General features: G+C 40.0%; 1 protein-coding gene across 2 annotated transcripts in view; it reads left to right on the top strand.

The window, feature by feature from the left end:
* rgs17 (regulator of G protein signaling 17) overlaps positions 1–23,947 on the top strand; it is a 48,287-nt gene extending 24,340 nt beyond the window's left edge. For both annotated transcript variants that reach the window (XM_060924830.1, XM_060924831.1), the window contains 4 exons: positions 7,774–7,904; positions 14,692–14,766; positions 15,343–15,574; positions 22,697–23,947. In XM_060924830.1, coding sequence (XP_060780813.1) covers positions 7,774–7,904; positions 14,692–14,766; positions 15,343–15,574; positions 22,697–22,882 — 624 coding nt within the window. In that variant the 3' untranslated portion in view covers positions 22,883–23,947. The remainder of the gene's footprint in view (positions 1–7,773; positions 7,905–14,691; positions 14,767–15,342; positions 15,575–22,696) is intronic.
* The last annotated feature ends 2,453 nt before the right edge of the window (positions 23,948–26,400 follow it).

Here is a 26,400-nt window from a genome sequence, read left to right as displayed (position 1 = left end):
GAACGTAGCAAAGTGTTTTCAGGTAGCTGTTTCCTCAGATTGTAATGTTATTAAGAAATGGCAGTTAACAGAAACAGTGGAGATCAAGGTGAGGTCTGGAAGATGAAGAAAACTTTCTGAAAGAACTGCTCGTTGGATTGCTAGAAAGGCAAATAAAAACCCCTGTTTGAATGCAAAAGACCTTCAGAAAGGTTTAGCAGACCCTGGAGTGGTGGTACACTGTTCTTCTATGCAGTGACACCTGAACAAATATGACCTTCATGGGAGAGTCATCAGAAGAAAACCTTTCCTGCATCCTAGCCACAAAATTCAGCGTCTGAAGTTTGCAAATGAACATCTAAAGCCTGATGCATTTTGGAAACAAGTCCTGTGGACTGATGAAATCAAAATGGAACTTTTTGGCCACAATGTGCAAAGGTATGTTTGGAGAAAAAAGGGTGTCAAATTCCAGGAAAAGAACACTTCTCCAACTCTGAAGCATGGGTGTGGATCGATCATGCTTTGGGGTTGTTGCAGCCAGTGGCACAGGGCACATTTCATTGGTCAAGGGAAGCATGGATTCGAATAAATACCAGCGAATTCTGGAAGCATGGTAGCCGCGGGGTCTTAAGTCTTAAATTTAATATTCCAAAGTTAAGGCCTTAAAAAGTCTTAAATTGCTTTGCCTAAGACTTAATTTTTTAAACACGGGTCTTAAATTTACTCATACTATTCTACAATGTGAAAACGTGGGTTTTGCGTAACATCAGTGAATTTCTTGGAGTATGCGCAAAGAAACAATATTGATACATTCTCGCGCCGGCGCAACCATCGGAGTCCGTGGTGGAGAGGAGACTCCACGAATCGCAGCATGGGGAAGTGTCGTTTTAATCAGCAGTGGCTTTCAGATGAAATATATCGTGATTGGGTGAGGGAGGTTCCTGGAAGCGACATTGAAGCAAGATGCTGTGTTTGTCGAAAGACCTTCAAGTTGTCCACTATAGGTCATTTTCGCTTTAGAGTCTCGCATGAAGAGCTCAAAGCACATTGCATCTGCCCTCCACCGCCACCAGCCCATTGCTCAGTTCTGCACGGTTCAATCTCTGAATGCACCTGGAGTTGGCACTAGCACCACTGTCGAATGTTAGCAGCATCAGGCAAGCCAGACAGCATTGGCAAGGCTAGCAACAACACAAGGGCCGAGCAGTGGCATGATGGGTGTCGGTGGAACCCCGACACTTCGATCAGAGGTGCTCTGGATTTTAAAAATAATTACGGAACACCACTCGTACAGCTCGACTGAGGGCATAAGCGAACTCTTTAAGGCTATGTTCCCAGACTCAGAAGTCGCTACAACATTCTCCTGTTGAAAAAAACAAAACGTCTTGTGTAACAAAATTTGGTCTTGCTCCTTATACTGTGCATCTCAAAAAATTAGAATATTGTGAAAAAGTTCAATATTTTCCATCAGTTTATTTAAGAGAGTGAAAGTTTTATATATTATAGACTCACTACACAAACTAAAATGTTTCAAGCATTTTTCTATTTTAATCAGTATGGCATACAGTACAAAAAAAATCTCAAAATATTAGAATATTTCATTTCGAGTTTGAGTAAAACAGTATGAACACAGTGTATCTCTCGGTCTAGTTCAGTACACACAACCACAATCATGGGGAAGACTGCTGACTTGACTGTTGTCCAGAAGATGATCACTGATGCCCTCCACAAGGAGGGTAAGCCACAAAAGGTCATTACTGAAAAGGGTGGCTGGAAAAGGTGCACAAGCAACAGGGATGGCCGCAGTCTTGAGAGGATTGTCAAGAAAAGTTGATTCAAGAGCTTGGGAGAGCTTCACAAGGAGTGGACTGAGGCTGGTGTCCGTGTATCAAGACCCATCACGAACAGACATCTTCAAGAAAGGGGATACAACTTTTGCATTCCTAATATCAAGCTACTCCTGAGCCAGAGACAATGTCAGAAGTGTCTTATCTGGGCTAAGGAGAGAAAGAAATGGACTGTTGCTCAGTGGTCCAAAGTCCTCTTTTCAGATGAAAGTACATTTTGCATTTAATTTGGAAATCACGGTTCTAGAGTCTGGAGGAAGAGTGGAGAGGCACAGAATCCAAGGTGTTTGAAGCCCAGTGTGAAGTTTCCACAGTCTGTGATGATTTGGGGTGCCATGTCATCTGCTGGTGTTGGTCCACTGTATTTTATCAAGTCCAAAGTCGACACAGCCATCTATCAGGAGATTTTAGAGCACTTCATGCTTCATCTGCTGACGAGCTTTTTGGAGATGCTGATTTCCTTTTCCAGCAGGACTTGGCACCTACCCACAGTGCCAACTACTACCAAATGGTTTGCTGACCATGATATTACTGTGTTTGATTGGCCAGCCAACTTGCCTGACCTGAACCCCATAGAGAATCTATGGGGTATTGTCAAGAGGAAGATGAGAAACACCCGACCCAAAAATACAGATGCGCTGAAGGCCACTATCGAAGCAACCTGGGCTTCAATAACACCTCAGCAGTGCCACAGACTGATCACCTCCATGCCACACCGCATTGATGCAGTAATTCATGGTAAAGGAGCCCCAACCAAGTATTGAGTGTATAAATGAATATACTTTTCAGAAGTTGGACATTTCTGTATTGTAAATCCTTTTTTTGATTGATCTTAGGGAATATTCTAATAATTTGAGATACTGGATTTCTGATTTTCGTGAGCTATAAGCCGCCATCATCAGAATTAAAACAAAAAAAGGCTTTAAATATTTCACTTTACATGTAAAGAATATAGAATATGTGAAAGTTTACCTTTTTGAATTAAATTATGAAAAAAAGGAACTTTTTCATGGTATTCTAATTTTTTGAGATGCACTAGTATAACAAAGGAGTTGGTCAAAGACGTTAACGAGGCAAGTGGTGGATTCGTCGTAATGTTCGAAAAAGTAAGTGTTTTTTTTTCTTTTTATCAAGCTTGGTTAATTAAAGTAGGTGTAGGTACAGTTGTTATAATTTTTATCATAGGTTTATCACAGTTGTTATAACTTTTATCATAGGTTTCCACTCGTGTTATGTTGCTTAACTTTATGGGAGCCACAGAGAAAAACAGGCTGAACTTAGAATATAGATGAGGAGATTGTTGCCAAAGGTGTTCAGCTTAGAAACCTATAGGTACTATTGTAATTTCATGTTATTGTGATCTACTGGCACCTCTCTCTCTCTCTCTCTCATATATTATGTATATGTCTATCGCTCGCTCCTGTCTGTCTATTTCCTATCTATCTGTCGGGGTGTGTGTGTGTGTCTGTCTCTCTCTCTCTCAACTGTCTACCACTCTGTCCTATCCATCTATATCTCACTATTCTATCTATCTTTTTATCTTTCCTCTCTCCTATCTATCCATGTCTGTCTACCACTTTATCTATCTATATTGTCTATCGCGCTCTCCGATCAATCTCTTCTCCATCTGTATACCTCTTTCCTATCTATTTATCTCATTGTGTCTCTTATCTATCCACCTCCACATCTGTCTTCCCTCCCTCCCTTGTTTACTAGGAGTATTTACATTTCTTTTTATTCTTCAAAATGTAAAATGGTTGAAGCAAGTTGAATGCTGGGAAACTAAGACAGAGTTTGTCTGTTTATCATCTCTGGGTGCATGGTCATAATTAGTTTAGAGACAGTTCTTTAGGCCTTGAGTTGGGCCCTCAGTTTGGCTTTTTGACTGGTGAGTGCACACCAATGTATTGGTATGCCAATTGCATTTTTGTGCACCTTTAAGAGACTAGGTTTACCTCTTTTTTTTTTTTTTTTTTTTTTTTTAAATCTCTCTCTTCCCATCTATCCCCCTCGTCTCTTATCTATCTATGCCCCTCTGTATCTCCCTCCCTCCCTCGTTTACAAGGGTACAAAATGTAAAATGGTTGAAGCAAGTGCTGGGAAACTAAGAGTTTGTATGTTTAGAGTGTTGTGAATTATTTTTATTTTTTTTTAATAAAATATCAAAACAAAATACATCCACATCACTATTTTATTTTAAGTATCACCTCTGGGTGCATGGTCATAATTAGTTCAGAGACCGTTCTTTAGGCCTCGTGTTAGGCCCTCAGTTTGGCTTTTTGACTGGTGAGTGCACACCTTTTGGCATTAATGTGTTGGTATGGCTACTGCATTTTTGTGTACCTTTTTAAGGCTATGACTTGGACCCTACGTTGTGCTCCTTTCTTCCAGGTTTAGCCTTTTTTTGTCTTGAATGTGAAGATTTGACAAGCATGACTTAAGTATACAACTTTTTTATAATAAAAGTATTTTTACTTGAAACATTTGTCTTTATTGGGAATTTGATCTGGTGTTCTACGACCGCATAATGGGTGCGATGTAGGTCTTAATTCTCATTTAAGTGGTCTTAAAGGTCTTAAAGTCTTAAATTTATGGTGGTTAAACCTGGGGAGACCCTGGGAAGCAAACATCACACCATCTGTAAAAAAAAAAAAGTTGAAGTTAAAAAGAGGATGGGTCCTACAATAAGATGATGATGATGATGATGATGATGATGATCCAAAACGTACCTCAAAATCTATAATGGAATACCTCAAGAGGCACAAGCTGAAGGTTTTGCCCTGGCCCTCACAGTCCCCTGACCTAAACATCATTGAAAATCTGTGGCTAGATCTCAAAAGAGCAGTGCATGCAAGACAGCCCAAGAAACTTGTAGAACTGGAAGCCTTTTGCAAGGATGAATGTGTGAAAATCCCCCAGGTAAGAATTGAAAGATTATTAGCTGGCTACAAAGTGTTTACAAGCTGTGATTCTTGCCAAAGGGGGTGTTACTAGGTACTAACCATGCAGGGTGCCCAAACTTTTGCTTTGGGCCCTTTTCCTTTGTCATTTTTGAAAATGTAAAAGATGAAAATAAAAAAAAATTGCTTAAAATATAAAGGGAATGAGTCATCTTTAACTTTATGCCTTTTGGAGATCAGTTAAGCAAGTTGAAGATGAAATGTTCACAGTAACAGCAATTTTGACCAGGGGTGCCTAAACTTTTTTGCATACCACTGTGTAATTGTAGAAATTGCCATGCAGTATGTATATGTAGTTATTTGAGCTGAATACCTTTCGTATGGCAGACACATTCTCTGTGGTTCTGTCACACATCTGAAATTTTTGAGCTGTTTTGAGGTTGTCTTTACATGACAGGCCATTGCTTTTTTATATATATATATATATATATATATATATAAAATAAAATCTCAGTCGCTCATTTAAACTGAATGACTAGCAACATATTGGTAACATGAGACTTGCAAGCTTAGAAAAAAATGGTAAATGTAAACCCCTTAACCCTGAACTCTTGCCAGATTGAGGTGGGGTTTACATTAGACCGTATCAGCCGATCATCAGATTAACATTTTTAAAACGATTAGCATGCACACAGCAACGCCAATACACGATTCGCGTGCACACAGCAACGCCAATACACGGATACGCTCGGCTCTGCAGGCATCCTGCACTCCAAATCACTCCGCCCTGAACAGCGAGTGCCCTCTGGAGGGTGCGCACTCCAGCCCTGCGCAGCTCACAGAGCGCGCGAGTGAAGTGCACGAGCAGTGATTCGGGACTGAGCCACTGTGTGTGTGAGATCTCAGTGCATATTGGGTATGCGCGTCACTTACCACTTGCAAGTGGAAGGATGGCAAGCCTAAAGACAATCATAACTACACAATGGGCAGTATTTGCATCAGTATTTGCAGTATTTTCATACTTTTATACTCTTTAATGAAAGGTGATACAAGGCGGAAGTCCGCGCCGTTTTTCAGCAGTCACGTCACATGACCAATGCCAGCGAATCAGGAAGGTGGATGTCACAGTGACGTTGTCCAATGACGACGCCAGCTAGAGCTCAGCACAGTGTATCCGTGTATTCTCGATGTTTACACAGCACCGGACCAGACACGATCTGGATTGAATATGTGGACCCTGGCGGATTCCCGTTTCCCGGCGTTTTAATGTAAACGGACGGTGCATCCGCGAAGAAAACGAGACAGATACGGTCTAATGTAAACTTGGCTTGAATGTGTGTGTGGCATGTACACGCTATGCTTGATGTGATGTGTCGGTATGAATCAGCTTTAACGATCCCAAATTATTTGTCTTTTTGAAAGGACCCTTAAAATTTCCACAAAGGACCATACAGTGAATGGTTTCTCTTTCACACAAGGTTTCAAGTAAAACTGTTTGTTTATTAACCATCCAAAGAGGATGGACAGGGGTAGCTCAGTAGGCTGGTGGTTGAAGGGTTGAGCTCAAATCTCATCACTGCCACGAAGTCATGACGGAGTCTTTTATTAAAACACTTAACTTTGACTTCGTTCGACTATGTTATTTCTCATCAGGAAGCCAAATGAATAAATAAACAAGCTTGCAAGTGTGCGGCAATTAGAAATGTTGTGAAATACAGAGAGCAGCACTAACAGCAAATCATAAGAGAAAATGTGTTGGTCCTTTTGAATTGTAGACAGCTTCCACTTTGCGTGCAGGACTACAAAGTTATAGGAGCAGGAAAACTACAGCAGTTCAGCCTCGAGATGTTTGTTTTAACGGCTAAGAGGTTTTGTTAAGACATTGTGTTTCAGATAAGTGCTCCTGTTCAGACATGTTCACGCAGCTGTCTGTCCAGTAGCTACCATGACTTTAGACTATAGACCGTTACTTTCCTGTTTAAGCATATTTTAAAGTATTCTCTGAGACAACTCGTGTTTGTAGCTTTAAACAGAACGTATATTTTGTTTTTGAAGTCCTGCTAGCCAGTAGGATTTCTTTCAGCAGTTTCCCCTGATGTTACTAGTTTCAGTTTAATTTGATTAGTATCGTGCATGTCTGTCTTCCTATGGAATAAAAAAGCAGCATCATGAAACTGAAACTTATGTGGTGCTGTAAGGAAACCTGCACAAACCAGAGTGTTGGATCAGCAGCCTTTGTGCATGTTGAAGTAAGAGTTTTTTTATATATATATATATATATATATATATATATATATATATATATATATATATATATATATATATATATATATATATATATATAAAACATATATAAAACGGGGTAGTCTAGTCAGTGGCTATACGCTTCTATTAAAAGGAGCCCAACTACACACAATAAATAGAAACTAAAAAAGAAACTAGTTATAATCCATATCAAATTGCAATATCCACAGTATGTACATATCAAATATTCAAATTAGTAACAAATGCACAAACACTAAGCTTAATCTATTTAAAACAATACATCCATGATAAAAGTATTTCTTGGCCAGCTCAGTTCTTACCGTTTGGTAAATATAGTGGGGTGGGTGGGGGAGTAGGAAATATAAAGTTGGATATATATATATATATATATATATATATAAAATTTTATTAAACTTTTTTTTTTCTTGGTCTTGGCCATTTTCCCAAAGCTCAATGCCCAATCATTTGACTTGACTAATAATTTTTTTCAGATTTGCAAATCATGCCTTTTCCTGTATCGCACATTAACTTGTCAATGACAGACATCGCTAAAGTTTTCTTGCATTATAATTAGACCAGAAAGCCCCCCCCCCCCCCCCCCAAAAAAAAAAAAAACACCTCCATATTTTAAGGTTCCAAGTTTAAAAAAAAAAAATCAAACATTTGTAATACTAAACTTACACATTTTGTATTTAAAATCAAATTTTGTTTTTGCAAGATTTAATTGAGTTAACATGAGGTGTTGTGATGTTTAACCAAAGGTTGTCCTGCTGTTTGTTTAGCCGCAGAGTGTGAGTGGAGTTGAGATGAGGAAACAGCAGCAGGCCCACATTGAAGGACCCCCTCAAGCCCCTGGGCACCCGAGACCGAACACCTGCTGTCTGTGCTGGTGCGGCTGCTGTAAATGCCTCTGGTATGTCACGTCCTGTTACGGGGGGGGGGGAAAGCCAGATACGCAAATGATGCTAAACTATTAATTGCTATGTATATTGTAGCTATCGTGGTGCTTTGCAGCTTCCACTGGTATTTGAGCCATTATTATCATTACTAATTCTAATCGAATCCTGGATATCATTTCAGTACAGGCAGGGCATCACAATATTCCAACTGGGATGCATCAATACCCTTAGGGGGGTTTCCCCGACCATGTATGTGTTTGTTGTTTTTGGTAATCCTCTATACTGATGCAGAAATGAGTAATCTACTTGGTATTACTCAGGTTTGTGAAGGAACATTTTATTTCAGATCTGTTTACGTTGCCCCAGGTTAAAATAGTTGCCATGAAATGCACTCGCATGCGTCTTCATACTCTTGGGCTGCTATGACTGTTTATAAGGTACGTTTTTGTTTTCAATGTGTTTGAATCCCTTGCTGTCAATAACAATACTGGCTGTTTGTCAAGAACATCACACTAAGAGCTGTTTTCCCTCACCTAGTGTTGTCTGTAGACTACTTCAGCTTCACTTGCTGCTGTGTGTTGAGGAGTTGTATGGGTTTGTTTTAAGCTTAAGATTGCTTTAGGAAGATGCAGTAATTCCTCCTCTTGATAGTTTCACTGAGAACAGTTTTCAGATCTTGGTACCGGAGCATTTTTCCTGTAGGAGTAAATGAGCAGGGTATTGGGCTATGATATGATATGATATCTGTATTGATGCACCCCGAATGTAAATGTTAATTAATAGTTCACAAGTATGCATTTGCATAAATGGAGATTTAGAAATATTAGCAGCTTCATTCAGGGTTCTCATAGGTATTACCTTCTCGTTACTGACTACCGTTTTACTGGAAATGTATTTGCTACTACGACGCTGCAAATTCCATTTGGGGATTAATAAAGCCACTTACACTGTATATACACCGATCAGCTATAACATTATGACCACTGATTGGTGAAGTGAAATAACATTTGATTATCTCATTACAATGGCTCCTATCAAGGGGTGGGATATTTTTTAATATATTGGGCAGCAAGAGAACAGTCAGTTCTTGTTGATGTGCTGGCTAAAACAAAGGTGTCCGCATTAACTTTTTTCAGCAGTTCGTGATGCAGTAGCTCTTCTGTGGGATTGGACCATATGGGTTAGCCTTTGTGCCCCGTGTGAATCAATGAACCTTCCACACCACCCGTGATTCTTTCCCCAGTTGTCCTCTTGGACCACTTTTGGTAGGTACTAAAGGCCAATTTATGCTGACAATGCAGTCCTCGCAGATGGCGTCTGCGAAGCCCCCCCCCCCCTTTGCAGACGCCCTGTGCGCACCTCCCAAAAATTGTGACCACCGCAGAAGCCTCGCAGACAAGAGGGCTCTGATTGGTCCACTCTACATACGCTGTACACGCACTTCCGCTTCCCTACTTTCCCGGTTTGGTTTGTTTTCACGACCGCCATTTTTAAAAACACGAGCGAAGATGGAGCAGCACGAAGAGCGGTTGATCGAGGAAGTGAGGAAGTACGTACATCTATACGACTCCAGTTCTAGTCATTATAAGTAACTGGAGGATAAACATTCCACTAACCACACCCACCAACTACTCCTAGCGACTTCGCGCCCCCTTGCGTTGTGGCGGTGAATAACATCGCGCACGCCTATTACTCCCCGCTCAATGATAAATTACAACTGTCTGCGAAAAGCTATCTGCGAAAGCCTTGTCGCAAGAGCATGCAGAGGCCTTAACCACTGCATACTGGGAACACCCCACAAGATGTGCCATTTTGGAGATGCTCAGACCCAGTCATCTCTCCATCACAATTTGGCCCTTGTCAAAGTTGCTCAGATCCGTACACTTACCCATTTTTACCTGCTTCCAACACCTCAACTTCAAGAACCTACTGTTCTCTTGCTGCCCACCTCTTTACGTGTGTATGGGTGTGGGTTGTTGTTTTTTTTTTTTTTTTTAATAATTTTTGTTTGCTACATTTTTGGTAGTATTTCCTTTAATACCCAAGACTTGCATAGTATCACGCATTTTTTAATATAATTTAATTCCAAAGGCCAAATGTACCTACTGTCTTCATACAAATATATAGCCGTGTACCTGATACTGTACCATTTTTCAAAGCTATCATTTATGAACTATTAATCTAATTCTCTACCTGGTTTTGGACAGTGGACCCTGAAAACTTAAGTGTTCTAGGTATCCTACTCTGTAAAAACTTTTCTTTTAGTTAGTAATGGGGCTGCATTAAAATTGAGTTCACTGAAACACGTATAGTAGGTTGGCACAATGAAGCAACCAGTTTAACCTACTACATGAATGTCAGTGAACTTTAAAAAAAAAAAAAAGTAACTGGGCTGCCTTTAAAATTAAGTTAAAACAAAACTTTTTACAGTGTACTAATCATTACTTGGCCTGTGTGTTGCCAGAAACTGAACTCGTAGTATATACACAATTATGAATTAATGCCCGCTATGTGACTCCTACACTAAATGCTGATTAGTCACATGTTTGAACAGACCTGCACTGTGAGATATAATTTTTTTTAAGCAAAAACAGTGCAACCTACAGTAAATACTACTGATAAACAATAGTTCTTCTGTTCCTCTGAAATACAGTACTGTGCAAAAGTCAGTTTGTAGCTGCTAGAAAGAGCTAGCTTTTTTTTTTTAAAGCCATTCTTGAGGTGCTTCATTCTTGTACATGGTTTTCAGTGTGAACAGATTCAACATGGATGTTAAGCTATTCACCAGGCTGTTCTCTGGTGAAGATTTGTCCTTTGAAACCTTCTATTTTCATAAAAGATGTGATTTGAAAATTGGATCATCATATGCGGAAATACATTTTGGGCAATTTAAAATATTCTTCTCTCATAGCACCTGGGAAATTCTGCTGATTTTTACAAACGCATCCATGTCATGCATGTTAGTCCACTAACGGCAATCTGTTATCTAATCTTTGTGCTATTAGCTACTCACATCTGGGTCATTGACTCAGTTTGTAACTTTTAAAATGAATCACAGATGAAGAAAAGCATGCAAATGCAATGTTTCTTGGCAGTCCTAAGCCACCATGGACGTAATGAATAGCTACCTAATGTATGCTCATGCAATGCCATTTTTTGCTTTAGTTAAAATAGAAACTTTTTTTTGGGGGGGGGCTGTACTTCTAAATGGAGTTCTGTTTTGGGTTTTTTTTTGTTTGTTTTTTTAAACTATATTTACTATATTTTTCTATTTTTAATTTTAATTCATTTTTCTTTTTTTAGACAGACTAGAGATCTTTCGAGCTCCTTTTCTATTTTCCAATGATAGGGGAATTTTCAGGTCCCCCCCCCCCCCCCCCCTTCCACTTTAATCCCTTCACTCATGTGAACACATCACAAGAAATAAAGAAAACATTAAGAAGGAGGGGGCAAACCTGTGTTTATAAGGTCGGGTTTCCACAACCATTTCCTTATTATGCTCTGTATTTATCAGCTGTGTAGGCCTCTATTTCTGTCCCTACATCACATGCAAAACAGCTGTGTGGAACACTTTATATATTTAGAGTGCTCTCAGCATGTGCGGACCCCTTTGGCGAGCAAGCCCAATTATACTTGCACAATAGAGACTTTGAGAAATGAAAGGCAGCCTCTCTTGTCCATGAAACCAAAATAGAAAGTCTTGAATGGCTTTGGGAATTATCAGATCAGTTAGCTGAGTGAGTGAAAGTTGCTGGGGGTGTTTTATAATCTTTTTCATACTGATATTTTTTTTTTCTGGGAATTGTTTACCCTTTGGAGATTCTAGTTAAAATTCTTTTAAAGACACTTTAGCACAAAGTGAAAATCTGTCTGAAAGCCCCATCGTTACTCCTGCAGCTCTTGGGGCCATTAGCAACATATCCGGAGTTCCTGTTCCTGTGTCTTCAGGGCATTGATTCAGACCTTGAACTCAAGCCATGTTCATTAGATGAATGGATCATTGTGTAGCCAATGGCTTACCTGTGTGATGAAGGGAAGGACTGCTTTGCCTTCTGTTATTCACCCTAGCATAGCTAAATGGTCCATTCACTTCTATAAGTGGAACTGAAATCATTCTTCAGCACTGCTGCTGTTCGATGCAGCTGTAGGATTTCTTTCCAGCCTTTCAGTACATCCCTGGGCCTGTAACATCATGCCAAAAAGAAACATGTCGTATAGCTTAACGAGCCTCACTTTCAAGGGAAATGTGGCCCCCACATGTCTGATCACAAATTTATCAGGAAAAGTTTTAGGCTATGTTTCACAGGCCAGCCATGTGAATCAAATAATTATTTAATCATCAAATTATCTTAATGCCCAAAAAATAAAAATCTTCCTCGTAACTGATATCCCCCCCCCCCCCCCCCCAAAAAAAAAAAAAAAACCTGTGCTGGATTTTTAATTAGCCTTTCTGTAAAATGGCATAAGTTTTATTCTTGTGAATTAAAAGTAGACGGCCTTTTGGTTTCATAAAATCGGTGAAATTTATTTCCCTTTGAAATTTGGCCATTGTAATGCATGTTTTTATTTCTATATCTTAACAGGCCATTCTGTGGCAGGGAAGTTATTTAATTTGAGGGGATTCTCGAGCAAATGCACATGGAATCACTGCTTGACTGTATGAAGCGAGACCAAGGAAGTCCGTCTGTGCATGCACGTATGAAGGGAGTTTTCTACGAAGGGAAAGTCTTTAGGACAGAGCACTTCCAATTTGTTGGGGGTATTTATTTATTTGTAGAGTTGCAAAATTCCGGGAATTTTCAAAGGTGGAAACTTTCCATGGGAATTTTTGGGAAAAGACTGGGAATTTTGAAAGTGGACGTCAATTAAGTAAGTAGAAAAAATATTGTAGCATAATCTTGGTTAAAAGAGGCAGATTTATGGGAATAAAGTTGTGCATAGCACGCTGTTACTCACTCACATGGACAAAACGTTATTTTCTCAGAAGCTATTGAAGCCACACCCCTTACATGCATTTTGCAGCCCTCTATCACATGCACAATAACTTCTAGAATTCTGAAGAGCTAGAACTGTTTTAAATACAAACTACCGAGATCACACATTACAGACAAAGGACTACATGCCATCAAGTAAGTTTTGAGGATGTTTGAGGATTTTTTTTTTTTATCTGTTATGGTATTTAAGTAAAAATGAAAAGGTATAGTAGAATAAATCTAGTGCCAATTTACTTGTAAATTAGAATTGTGCCATTTCATTGAAGTAGTTAGCTTGTGATGCTAGTTACAGCAAATTGTGCTAGCTTAATGGGAAACCAGATAAGCTAAATGAAAGCTTCCTATGAACATTTCATGTAAGAAAACTAAATTTAATGCTAGCTTACTGGTAAAAATAAATGTAAATGCAAGATAATTAGAACATTACATAGCTACAGCAAAATGTGTTAGTGCTAGTTTAATGGGACATCAGATGTGCTAAAATGTTAAGTGTAAATGTTTTGTCATCTTATTTCACAGAAAAATGCCACGCGTGCTATCCAATGTGTGGAGGCATTTCACACCTGTGACGATAGACAGGAAATCTTTGTTCATGTGCAAATATTGTGCCAAGAAATATGTTAAGAATGCTACGAAAATGCAGAATCATATTTAATAAAATAATTAAATAATTCCCCTAAATTACCGTAATTCCAGTGTTGTTTTTGGGTTTTTGTTTTTTTTTTTGAAAATTCCCAAAATTCCCATACCAAAGTTTCCATGGAAACTTTCCGGGAATTTTTCACCCCTTTGCAACCCTATTTATTTGTCTTATTAACTTCGAGAATGGAAAAGAGAGGCTGCTGAGGGAATGACTGTTTTTTATAGCTGCTATAATGTAAATGGTACCGGGAACAAACTCCTCTCCACAACATTAATTAGATTAGATTTAAATTTGTCATTAGCGTACAGGTACAAAGCCAATGAAATGCAGTTAGCACTAACCAGAAGTGCAAAATATAGAATTATTTACAGATAAATGCCAGAAGTCAGCACTGCAGCATAGTGATGCTATGTGTTATAGCGATGGACAGTGGAGCGTTACAGTATACAAATGGATCGTTTGTAAATATTTAAATGCATATTTACAGAGGGGAAGTGAACCAGATTAGTATGCAAGGCTGTATGTACAGTTAGCAGTATTGAACGCATATGTACAGTTTGTTTATTAAATGTAACAAAAAGGCACAGCTTGTTCATTAATAACCTGAAAATTCTAAACGTGGGTAAATTTCTGAGGCATAAGAACAATAAAATATTTTGGGAAGTGCTGTAATAGGAAAATAATATGGCTTTAGGGCGGTAACTCTGGCTCTGCTTTGTGTCAAGCTGCATCACATCACTGAGTACATGTTGTTGTTTTTATGAAATTTTATATGTATAATATAAAAAGTACAAGATCACCTAATAAAGATAAAATCAATAATATTTATTCAACACAAGCAGCACAAAATCCAGCACTACAAAAACACATGAATATGAAGGTTTTGTCATCCAGCCACTGCTGTAAAATGTTTATGCATGCGTGATGCAGAACCCGCATTGCCAGGAAGTGTGATGTAGTGCATGTCTGTATGAAAATGGCGTGTGTGATGCCAATCTGTTAGAGGATGCATATTTTTATTTATTTTAATCTGATAAATTAAATCAAAATATTACTTGAAAATAATGTGTTCTCTTTTTTCTTCCTGGATTATAATTGACTGACTGACTGGTTTTCCTCACAGAACTGTGCTTTTATTCAGCCCCACTGGTTCTTCCCCTTTAGGAATGAAGAGCGTAGAGAACGTCCCGAGCAGCAAACATGTACAAAAATGGACAGCATAGAAGCGACAGAAGAACAGTAAGTAATCAGTGACCCTTTTTTTTTTTAAATTCTCAGCTTAACATTGGTCAGGGGTCTATTTCAGTGGTGGATGCAATGTGACCCCCCCCCCCCCCCCCCCCCCAAAAAAAAATAATAATAATGATTTGACGTTACGGGCGGCACGGTGGTGTAGTGGTTAGCGCTGTCGCCTCACAGCAAGAAGGTCCAGGTTCGAGCCCCGTGGCCGGCGAGGGCCTTTCTGTGTGGAGTTTGCATGTTCTCCCCGTGTCCGCGTGGGTTTCCTCCGGGTGCTCCGGTTTCCCCCACAGTCCAAAGACATGCAGGTTAGGTTAACTGGTGACTCTAAATTGACCGTAGGTGTGAATGTGAGTGTGAAAGGTTGTCTGTGTCTATGTGTCAGCCCTGTGATGACCTGGCGACTTGTCCAGGGTGTACCCCGCCTTTCGCCCGTAGTCAGCTGGGATAGGCTCCAGCTTGCCTGCGACCCTGTAGAACAGGATAAAGCGGCTAGAGATAATGAGATGAGATGAGAGATTTGACGTTGCATTTATAGCCTTATTGCCTGTGTGTTTGTTTCCTCCCATGTTGAAGGCATCCCACACTGGATGAAGTTGTAGCCTGGGCACGAAGCTTTGAGCTCATGATGCACTCATCAGAAGGCAGAGACGTTTTTAGGCAGTTCCTCCGGTCGGAGTACAGTGAGGAGAACCTTATGTTCTGGATAGCCTGTGAGGAATTAAAGAAGGAAACCAACCCAACAGCTATAGATGAGAAAGCAAGGATCATTTATGAGGATTATGTATCTATCCTGTCACCAAAAGAGGTAGGATGTCAATACACGACTCTGTATTTTGTTATTCTGACTGGCATGTCTGTAAAGGCTATAGAACCACCATCACGGAGACTGAAGCTCTATTGGCACATCGTTTCATTTCCTGACACATTCATTAGAACTTGCTGCCAAAGATGTAGGTGTAAACAAAGCCTCTAATTGGTGATTGTTATATTCTGTTTCCATATAAATTGGATTAGAAACCGTCTGAAATGCAGCTCTGGCAACAGCTCAAGCGTTCTGACTTTTTTTTTTTTTTTTATAAATGTTGAAAAAGTTGGCCAGTGATTCTTCAAAGCTACTTTGTGCTATAAAATTCCTAATACTGCATTTTAGCATGTTTGTAGCATGGTGATGCACTGAATACAATCTTGTACTGAAATGTGGAGGTTTGTAGTATAAATTCACAGTGGGGGGGGGTTGAATGATTTTGAGGCTGTGACAGTTTCAGGGTTGCCAAAACCATCCCAAAAATGTAACCAAAACAAATTTACAACTGCTATTCCAAGCCATTTTTTCAACTCTAGCTGAAAATCACAAATGCAGCAGGTTTTATTATTTATACTGTGTATTTTTAAGTCAGTGAAACTTTGATGCATTCCTACTGTTTCCAGTTTAAATAGGACATCGTGACTAATAATTATTACATAGACAGACCTAATAACCATTGCACATTTTGTATAGGAACTATGTGTTGTAACATCGGAATACACTGCTACGTTTTATCTCTCAAAAATGCACAAAAGTACAGTTTACTTTTTCTCTGATCCAATCATGTGAATCTAGAGTGACTGACTGACTGCTGTGGAGGTGTTTTTAAACACTATGATATTAATGGACACCTAGAAGCCCTTCCCCAATCTCACATTAGTAATCTCCTCTCGATTCCCTCATGTGAATGATGCTCTGATGCTGTGGCCTCACTTTCTCTCAAGGTAAATGGAGAATGGTTTGAGTTTGGTAGTGACAAGTACAGGGGTAACATGGTTAAATTAAGAGTGCTACTGAAAAAATCTCCCAAATATAGTAAAAAAAAAAATTACACTTTCAGCCCGTAAGAGGTGTTGGGGGGGAACTAAAATTAAATATGTCGACATTGAACTGTGAAATTTAACATGTTACAAAATAATGATTTATTTAGAAAAAGACTTAAAAATGTTTGCTCTCCACAGCCTGGTCAAGGGCTCTATTATCTAGAGATTGTAAGTTCGAATCCCAAAAATGCCACAGTGATCAGTGCCCGGGTGTCCAAGAGCGCAAAACTGGCCGTGCTCTCTACATGGGAGGAATGCCATACTATGGTGGGGTTTACATTAGACCGTATCAGCGGATCATCAGATTAACGTTTTTAAAAACGATTAGCGTGCACACAGCAACGCCAATACACGATTCGCGTGCACACAGCAATGCCAATACACGGATACGCTAATCACATGACTAATTTGGCATGTAAGTTGAAATGTGTCAGTGCGGCTCATCGCTTCCTCCTCAGCGGCTGCGCTCCAAATCACTCCGCCCTGAACAGCGAGCGACCTCTGGAGGGTGCGCACTACGGCCCTGCGCAGCGCATAGAGCGAGTGTAGTGCACGAGCAGTGATTCGGGACTGAGCCGCTGTGCGCAAGTCACTTACCACTTGCAAGTGGAAGGATGGCAAGCCTAAAGACCATCATAACTACACAATGGGCAGTATTTGCATCAGTATTTGCAGTATTTTCATACTTTTATACTCTCTTTAATGAAAGGTGATACAAGGCGGAAGTCCGCGCCGGTTTTCAGCAGTCGCGTCACATGACCAACGCCAGCGAATCAGGAAGGTGGATGTCACAGTGACGTCATCCAATGACGACGCCAGCTAGAGCTCAGCACAGCGTATCCGCGTATTCTCAATGTTTACACAGCACCGGAGCTGACACGATCTGGATTGAATACATGGACCCTGGCGGATTCCCGTTTCCCGGCGTTTCCAGGCGTTTTAATGTAAACGGACAGTGCATCCGCGAAGAAAACGAGACAGATACGGTCTAATGTAAACTTGGCCTATACCTCACCATCCATTACATTGGTCCTAGCCTGTCATGGGCATTGATGAGCTCATGCATGTAGAAAAGGGCAGATGGTGCTTTCCTTTGAGAGTTGTTACGCTGCCCTGTGGCCTCAAAGCAATATGATAAATGAATTTTATTTTATTTTATTACTAATGTCACCATAAACAATTATTGTAAAGCAACATAACGGACAGATTTGACTTGATTAGAATCACTAGTTTTAAATCCTAGTGCATTAAAGGGGAACTGAAGTCATTTTTAAACTTGCTTTATTTCTTAACGTGGTGTTCAATTACGTTTTTGGTTTTAGTAACCTTATATCGTGACCTCGTATTGGCAACTAATTGCAATTTAAATATTATACTTATCGGCCTATTTGGTTTTTAGCCATGTTGAATTTGGTTCGTTTGATCCGCAGCAGGCGTCGCTTATCCGCGTGATCTTCTCGAGATTTGTGCGAGACTTCAAAACGTGAAGTGTCAGCCAGGTGTCAGTGCCGCCATTTTGAAAACTGTTTTCCAAATGAAATATTGCACAAAAACGAGTTTAAATGACTATTACTGCCTACGTTTTTCAAACTTTCCAGATCGCTATCAAAACAAACAAAACTTCCGGCTTAATTACATCAGCATTCGAAAGACGGTGCATGCGTCTTTTGACAACGTTGGCAGATGTTGGTCACTTTGATTTCCGCTGTAAGTTTTACTTCCGTCCTACGATGTCTCACACAGGTCTCAACGAATCTCGTTTACGGCCATTGCTTTGACATATGGACTGATATTACATAGCGCATTTCAAACACTCAGAACTTGTTATAGCAGTGACAAAATAGCTACCAAAAAATGCATTCCTGTATTTAATAAAATGAGAGAGACTTTTGATGATAAATTTGCTTTCAGTTCTCCTTTAATGCAGAGCTTGGTAATTGTGATGTGGTCACAAGTGTGCATATACAATTTTACAACAGCTTTGAACATGGCTCAGCCAATCATATTTTAAAATCAAAACAATCTGTTTTGTACTGTTTGTTACTATATATGTAAGTGATCTCTGTGTCGCACCACAGGATTTTTGTACCAGATGCTCCGTTTACAGAATGCATAGAAACGGCATTGAGAAGTTCGCAATATTTTTCGCTGGCTGATCCAGTAGCTATCAATGAATAATCACCTCAATAGCGCCCCTACAGGATACATTTACCACTTTTAATATCCACGACAGTGTTGGACTGAGGCTGGTTTTAGAGGACTTGAGACAGGGACTCGTTTTAAATGACTACCATGTAGTTACTGTCCAGAACCGGAAATGAGTCAACACTCGACAGCGTCTATTCATTGTACGTGTACTGACCGATTCTGAGTCCTGGTCTCAATGGTTAACACTGCATGTTCAGAGATTAGAAAGAATAAAAACTCATTTTATGACTATCTTGTATCAACAATAGTTCTAGCTTTGTTGGGAACATTTTCCCTGTGTCTGAAATCGCTTCCTACTCACTATATAGGGCACTGTATAGTGCAGGGGTCGGCAACCTTTTTGCCAGGTAGTGCCAATTAGAAATGTTCTTGTTAGTTAGTGTGCCATTCAAATAGGTGTTGTTAACTATGTGTAATTAGACACCACACATTTTAGACGCATATGGATATTTAATGCATTAAGCAAATGTAAAACACCATTGCACTTGTTTTATGCCATTAACCTCATACACTTTAACCCACTTTATGCCAGTTGTTTGCTGCACCCTTACGTTTTCTGCCATTTCATCAATTCGTCGCTCAACAGTTCTGGCTGATATGGGCATGTCGTTTTTTTTTTTTTTTTTTTTTTTTTTTATATTCTTGATTTTATTGTCTCTTTATTTGGCAGCCTCTCAAAAAGACTATCCGAGCCGGAGAGAAAGGCCTCCTTAAAGGTCTCATTGCATCGTTTTTTCATTAATTCTGCGGTGGTCTCTAGTATGAATGAATGCCCTGTGAGCCGGTTTTGGTGAAGAAAAAAAAATGCTGTGGTTCTCCTGTTTCAGGCTGTTCTAGTCTGGTGGAGGAGTGGGTGGTGGGAGAACGACAGGATTTCAGCTCTTACTCATGAATATTCATGACATGTAAACGTGTTACCTCTGATTGGCTAACAGCAATCAGTAAACGTGTTACCTCTGATTGGCTAACAGCATTGTGACGCTACCTCCAGTGGGTCAGAACAAGCGGATGTGGGTGTCTTTGTAAAAACTGTTTTGATTGGCTATTATGGTTTTGACCAATAACAATGTAGATAACCACGAATTTTACATCACATTCAACGAGATTTAAACGAGACTAAAGATGGCGACTTGCAAATAATGTGTAAACATCGTTGGAGTTAATAAAGTTTGAACAGCATGAAGGAACATACCCCAACCCTCCGAAATTAAGAAAAAACAATTCTCAACGGGTTTGGCATAATATAAAAAGGTCGTTTTTTACTCAGAAAAAATGGAAATCTGCCGAAAAGCGGAAAACTCTCATCCCTGCCTAGCTTGTGACCATGTCATGCATGCTAACGTGGAGAATATGAACATGCTATTTTGTAACAAAAACCTTCGAACAAAAAGCTCATGTTTTATTTACAGTTTGTGAGCTGGTGGTCGATCGTCTTGACAGCACAGATCCAAGTATTAAAAACAACCTCGAAGCAAAACCACTACTGAAGGCGCCGAAGTTTGAAAAGTCACTGTGGTTGAAATGATCAGAACACAGTACTAACGCTGCATTATACTTCGCTGATGGTGTTCCAAAGAAAAATTCCAATCATTTCTTCTTCAGCTCTTCTATCCTGCAACGTTGCTCCGCTTAGGTTTCATTTCTGTCGGCGGCTCCAGCCCGACTTTGGACGCTCATAACTCAGGCAGGGGAGCTCTGAGCCTCCCCAAATTGGCAGCCAGCGACCTCTGCCCTCTCCCTAATGAACCAGCGCTGCCAGGGCGGGCTAGTCCCGTGCCTCGGGACGTAATTCGCCCCAAGGCGAGCCGTGGCGCTCCGCTTAGGTTTCGTTTCTGTCGGCGACTCCAGCCTGACTTTGAACGCTCGTAACTCACGCAGGGGAGGTCTCAGCCTCCCCAAACATTCAACGTTGATGTGTTACTGCCACAAATAACACAGGCACGAACTTGTTCAGCCATGTTTTCAACTTGCTGTTAGGTCCTCTTCGTTAGCTACTGACAAGATGGGCTCTATCTCTCCTCACGCTTAAATCCTAACTTTCTTCCCGTGGGTGGTCGCAAGCCAAGGTGGGCGAGGCCATGAATACTAATTTTTGAAGTGACGCAAGTACGTAGGGCTTTTTCAGATTCGCTCGTTTTTCCTTCATAAGCTAATACAGGGAATGGGAGTAGAATTACATTTTCACATGCAGCATGCATATGCAACTCGGAGTGAACTATGGTATTTCAAAAAGAGCCAGTATTAAATGTTTTTGGTTGAAGGGCACTTTTAATGTATTCACCGTCTGTGAATGGCTTTCCATGTTTAGCTACTGTATGTAGTGAGAAATTGTATAGCTAGCTTCAGTGGCATTGTTTTTAGCTGAGGTAAAGACTTTTAAAGTGTGGGCTTGCTTCCCATATCTGCACACTGTGCGTGAGATTGATTCGTCCCTATCTGTCTGATCTCGGAAAGTCTTTTCGTGCTTTGCCTCGAAATGACATTTAACACTGGATGCTCGACACAAAACACTTTCAAAACACAACGTGCACACAGCACGGTCCCTCTGAGAAACGAACCCATATTCTTTGGTCCACGAGGAGAGGAAAGCCCGAACTGTCGGCTTCTTTGCCATCTTAGCGCAACTGCTGCATTAAGTGGGCCCATCTCGTGAGAAACATGGGGAGGGAGAAGTGTTGCCAGATTGGGCAGTTTTAAGTGCATTTTGGTGGATTTTGAACATATTTTGGGCTGGAAAACGTCAGCAGTCTCTGGCAACACTGGGAGGGGGGGCGCTATATTGTGTAGTCATGCTAAAAGAGCAGGCTCGCCATGCAACAGCCAATGACAGTTCACATTTTTAATGTGTTCAATAATTAGGTTTGTGTATCATCGTCAGTGTGCCACTGGAAATTCCTCGGCGTGCCAGTTGTGGCACACGTGCCTAGGGTTGCCAACCCCTGGTATAGTGGGAACACCACTTTGTAGTGCTGTCTGAAAACTTAGTGAGGATTATTTACACCCTATATAGTGCACTCAAAGTATCCCACAATGCATCATGAATAGTGTAAAACTGATGGTCACTAACCAAAGCAATATATCCCATCATGCATTGTGGTCACACTGAAAGAAATCAAATTAAAAGGCAGTGGCAAAAAAGAAAGTATTCAGCCATGATTTTAAAAGAACTGAAAGATGCAGGGACTTTGTATTGATTAATATGGGGAAATGCGCTCAGTATAATATGTATTTATCCCAAAAATACACGTGTGTACTTATTTTGAAAACATACCAGCCGACTGATCTGGCACGTTTTAATTGTGCGACAGTAATGATGACGTAAACACCAGCGTGATGGACTAGTGTCCGAAAATGTTTTCATTTTACCTGTGAGCGCTCTATATAGTAATTCCCTAAGCGATTTCGGACACAGGGTTTGTACAGGTTAAAGTTGGTCCCATGTTAGAAACTGAACATCAGCGACTGATATTCTGACATAATTGGCACAGTGCCAAAAATGAATTTGGCATGGTGCCAATTAATCAGTGAGGCATCATAGTAAATTTACCTATCACTGTTTTGCCAGTCCATAGTAAAAGTAGCGTCATTCTGGTTCAAAAATGCACTTTAGACCTAGCTGAAACATGATGTCCATCTTGGACATTTTGAAGGCTTTCTACCTGGAAAATGGGTCATTTTGGGTTGCGTGCGCATGAGTTCATGTCAGATTTACAGTGACTTCCCTTGAACCAATTTCACTTTGGTTTGTATTTCCTGCATACATGTATTTCCTGCATGCTTGTTGGTGTAAGGTAGCAGATAGAACTCCATCCATAATCTGAGCATCTGGTTTGAAAATCTGGTGGACTGACGCACATGTTGTGTTTTGTAGGTCAGTTTGGATTCCCGGGTGAGGGAGGGCATCAACCAGAGCCTGGCAGAGCCCAGCAGCTTGATGTACGAGGAGGCCCAGCTCCAGATCTACATGCTCATGCACAGAGACTCATTCCCACGTTTCCTCAACTCCTCTGTTTACAGGGACCTCCTGGAACGAAAGAGAGCCTGCTTAGATACCTAAGGTTCCAGCCAAAAACTCGAGACAAAAAAAAAACCGTCCTAAGGTGCCACTACGGAAAGGTCTGAGGTTTCCTATACATAGAGCGAGTAGTTAAGCAATTCTTACCGTCCAGTAGTGAGCCTGAAGTTCACTTCCTGTTTAAGTGCCAATATGAGCTGCTCAGCCAACTGTGACAAAAAGAATTGTGTAAGGAAAACCATCCGAGCCCTGTTTCCTGTTCTTTACCTCTCTCTCTTTTCTCCACCTGTCATCCTTTCACTTGCCTCATGTATTTGAGGACAGCTGAATATTTTTTTTTTTTTTTTAAATGATTGAGTTCTTACAGCAGGTAACACCTAATGTTGCATGATACAAGATTTTTGGAATTGGTTCTAGCTTTGACATTTAACTCCTGGCAGGACTGCAGTGGTTTTCAAATAAGAAATGTACTACTTATGCTGTCCTGAGGAGAGAGCCTTTAACGCTCTTGTAAGCTAAGGGAAAAATGTAGTTTTGACACTTTTTTTTTTCCCCCCCCTTTTCTCTGTTGGAAGCATTTACCACTGTCATCTATCTGCCCCATCTTTTGTCCGTCTTAACAACTTGACTTTTTCACTGGGATATGTAAGGGCTAGTGTTGTGGTTGGGCAGCTAAACAAACCATAAATATGACTTTCCTCTGCAAAAATCACAATGCCTCTATCGATTAAGGGCACAGAAGCTGCTGACGCTGACCAACAACCACAGTTAGTTAATTGTGCGTGTCCTCCCACTCCACTCGTCCCTGAGGGAAGCACAGGTACTGAATGTCGCTCGTAAGCATTGCTGGATTAAGAGTTTTGCTTGAAAATAAAGCCGCAACATCTCAGAGGTATGTGAGGGGAATTAGAACTGTCATTTACATTCAAATGCCTTTTTTTTTTTTTAAACCAAGTCTTAAGGTTGTGAACACTGCCTTGTTTTTAAAGGCGTCACTGTATTTGAAATAATGACTTATGTCTTTGTTCAGGCAATGCACAATGACACATTTTCTCAGAAGTGATGTTAGGTAACATGCTTCTGGTTTTAATATAAAAGTTTGGGGTATTTTGTGGACTGATGTGTATTGATGGTTAGCTGATTATTATGTAGGCTTCATGGACTTGTCTGTATGAAGCATTTTGACTGTTGGCCGCTTTGTGGTACTCGTGTTTTAAAGAGGCCAGCAGGAGCACTGCACATCCTGTTAGCATCCTGTTAGCATGCGTTTATGTGTTTGTGCACTGAATGTCAGAATACACAATCTGAATAACCACTACGGATGAAGTTGCGCTAACAGTTTTTGAAAGTGTTTCTATACAGTTCGAATTTTTGTCCCTGAAAATGACGGTATTTTCAGCTCCGTTTTCTTAGATTCAGACTTCAGTCTTGCGCTGTCAACGTGATGCCAATTTATTTCCTGTTGCAGCGGCCAGTGCATGACAAAACAGTATGTAAATGCCTGCTTGGTATCACCACATTCTCGTCTCTTAGCTTTTAATAAGAGTAAATTATATCCTTGTTCAACACGCTGTGAGTTTGAAGATGGCACTTTGATGAAATGGTTGGCTAATGAGAGGCTGTTTTTTCATTTTTGGGTTTTTTTTCCTTTCCTGGTGCTTGGAAAAGCACTTGAAGTGCCAATCTCTAGCTGTACAATAATTCACTGAAGACCTTTTGTCACTCAACCAGCATTGCACTGATGCCATTTTTAAAATCACTGTTAAAGCATTAGTGGATTCACACATCAGCATCAGCCAATGCGAAGAGAGAACTAGGTCAGCCTGCGAGCCTTTACACGTCTTACTGAAAACAACTTGCATGCGTTTCCAGGTTTTGGACTTGAATTGTGTTGGAGAGGTGTGTTTTTGTCACTCACTATTCAAAACGTGAACTCGCTGACTCGAAAGACAATAAGGGAAATTTACTGAATCTAACTTGTGTGTTTTAATATATTTTTAAAAATTACAGCTGGTGTTGGAAGGGCAGAGAGATGTCATCAGAATCAGTGTTGAGTCATCTGAGGTTAGTACAAGTGCTTTGGCTTCTTAGATATCAGTGAGAGTCTGTGGTGAGCATTTTAATAAAAGTGGAACAAGGGTGTGTTCACCGTGCCGTTGTAAGCCCTTCTCTTCGTTCAAAACGACATGTGCCACCCTGATTTTAGTGTTGGCATACGTCACGTATTACCAGTTTAGAATTTAAAGCATGCAGCCTCTTTTAATGGTTCTCACGTTTAATACACACCTATTTCTATTCACTTTTTTAATTAATGCTGAAGCATTGGGAGGGAAGTCATGGACTTGAACTGCGTTTACATTTTAACAGTGTGCCATGCAGTTTGTGAACAGTGAGTAAGCAGGGCACAGAGTTTGAGACGGTTGGCTGGATATTTTTTGGATACGTCACAAAATGTATTTAAAAGCTGAAAGCAGTGTGCTGCAGATGTTTTGGTGTTCAAGCCAAAAAAAAAAAAAGTGATTAATCCATGACAAGTTTGTTTTAAAGCTTCACGAGAAGGAATAATTTCTAAGGTTATGCTGTAATACATATTGGACAAAAATAATCAGTCACATAAATGTTTCATTTGGCTTAAGTTACTGAACGGACAAAGAGATTTGGATGGACTGGTGTCTCGGATACGGCGTAATATTGGATATACTACTAAAATGTTTCAGTTAGTGTTCACATAGGAACTGATGTGTGATGTCATGGATTAATTGACACGTTACTTTTTTTTTTTTTTTTTATACTTTGGCTTGATTTTTATCCTGCCACAAGAGACGAGTTTTTTTTTCCTTGAAGGCTGTCTCGGGGAACAGCAAGCTATTGACGGATAGTCGCAAAACACGGCATTGTTTGAAACTCTTTCTGCATTTCTTGCTGAAAAGCTCCTTTTTAAAAAATAAATAAAATCTGCGGAATGGACTCTTAGATCATGTGTGATCAGAGGAGCTTTGTAGTGACTGATATGTCTCGGAAGAATTTCATTGGGTTTCCTCTACCTCTCATGTTGCATTTGTTTTTATTTTGTTCACATTGAGTTCAATTTGTTTCTTTTGATCTACTTGAAGCCTAACACTGTAAATGACGTGCACATGTATACTGAGGTTTGACAAAGAGTAGCTATTTGTTTTTGTTTTTTCACTCAGCATAATTAGATAAAGATTCAGGAAACACACTGTTTAAGGGCTAATCTCATTTTGCCTATGCAAATATGTTAAGTGTCAGATTGATGGGAGAGACAATGGTCGAGGGACGTTTTTCAAGAAATCGGATGGAACATGGTTTACATTTCCCTTTGCTGAAATTCTTCAGTCTAGGTCGGAAAATATGTTTTGTTTTATTTCTGTATATAAATATATAACGTATATATGAAAACAGTATACCTTATTGATTAAAAAAAGATACTCCATTAACATTAAATAAATTTGTGTTGTGTCAGCTGTGGTTGTTTCTTAACAAATGTGAAATGCACACACTCAATGTACAAGTGTCCAAAAAATATATTTTCCGGCACA

Source organism: Neoarius graeffei, chromosome 7 (genome assembly GCF_027579695.1).
Source record: "Neoarius graeffei isolate fNeoGra1 chromosome 7, fNeoGra1.pri, whole genome shotgun sequence".
NCBI lineage: Eukaryota > Metazoa > Chordata > Actinopteri > Siluriformes > Ariidae > Neoarius > Neoarius graeffei.
Note: the sequence above shows the minus strand (reverse complement) of the source record. Positions and strands in the feature narration are given on the sequence as shown.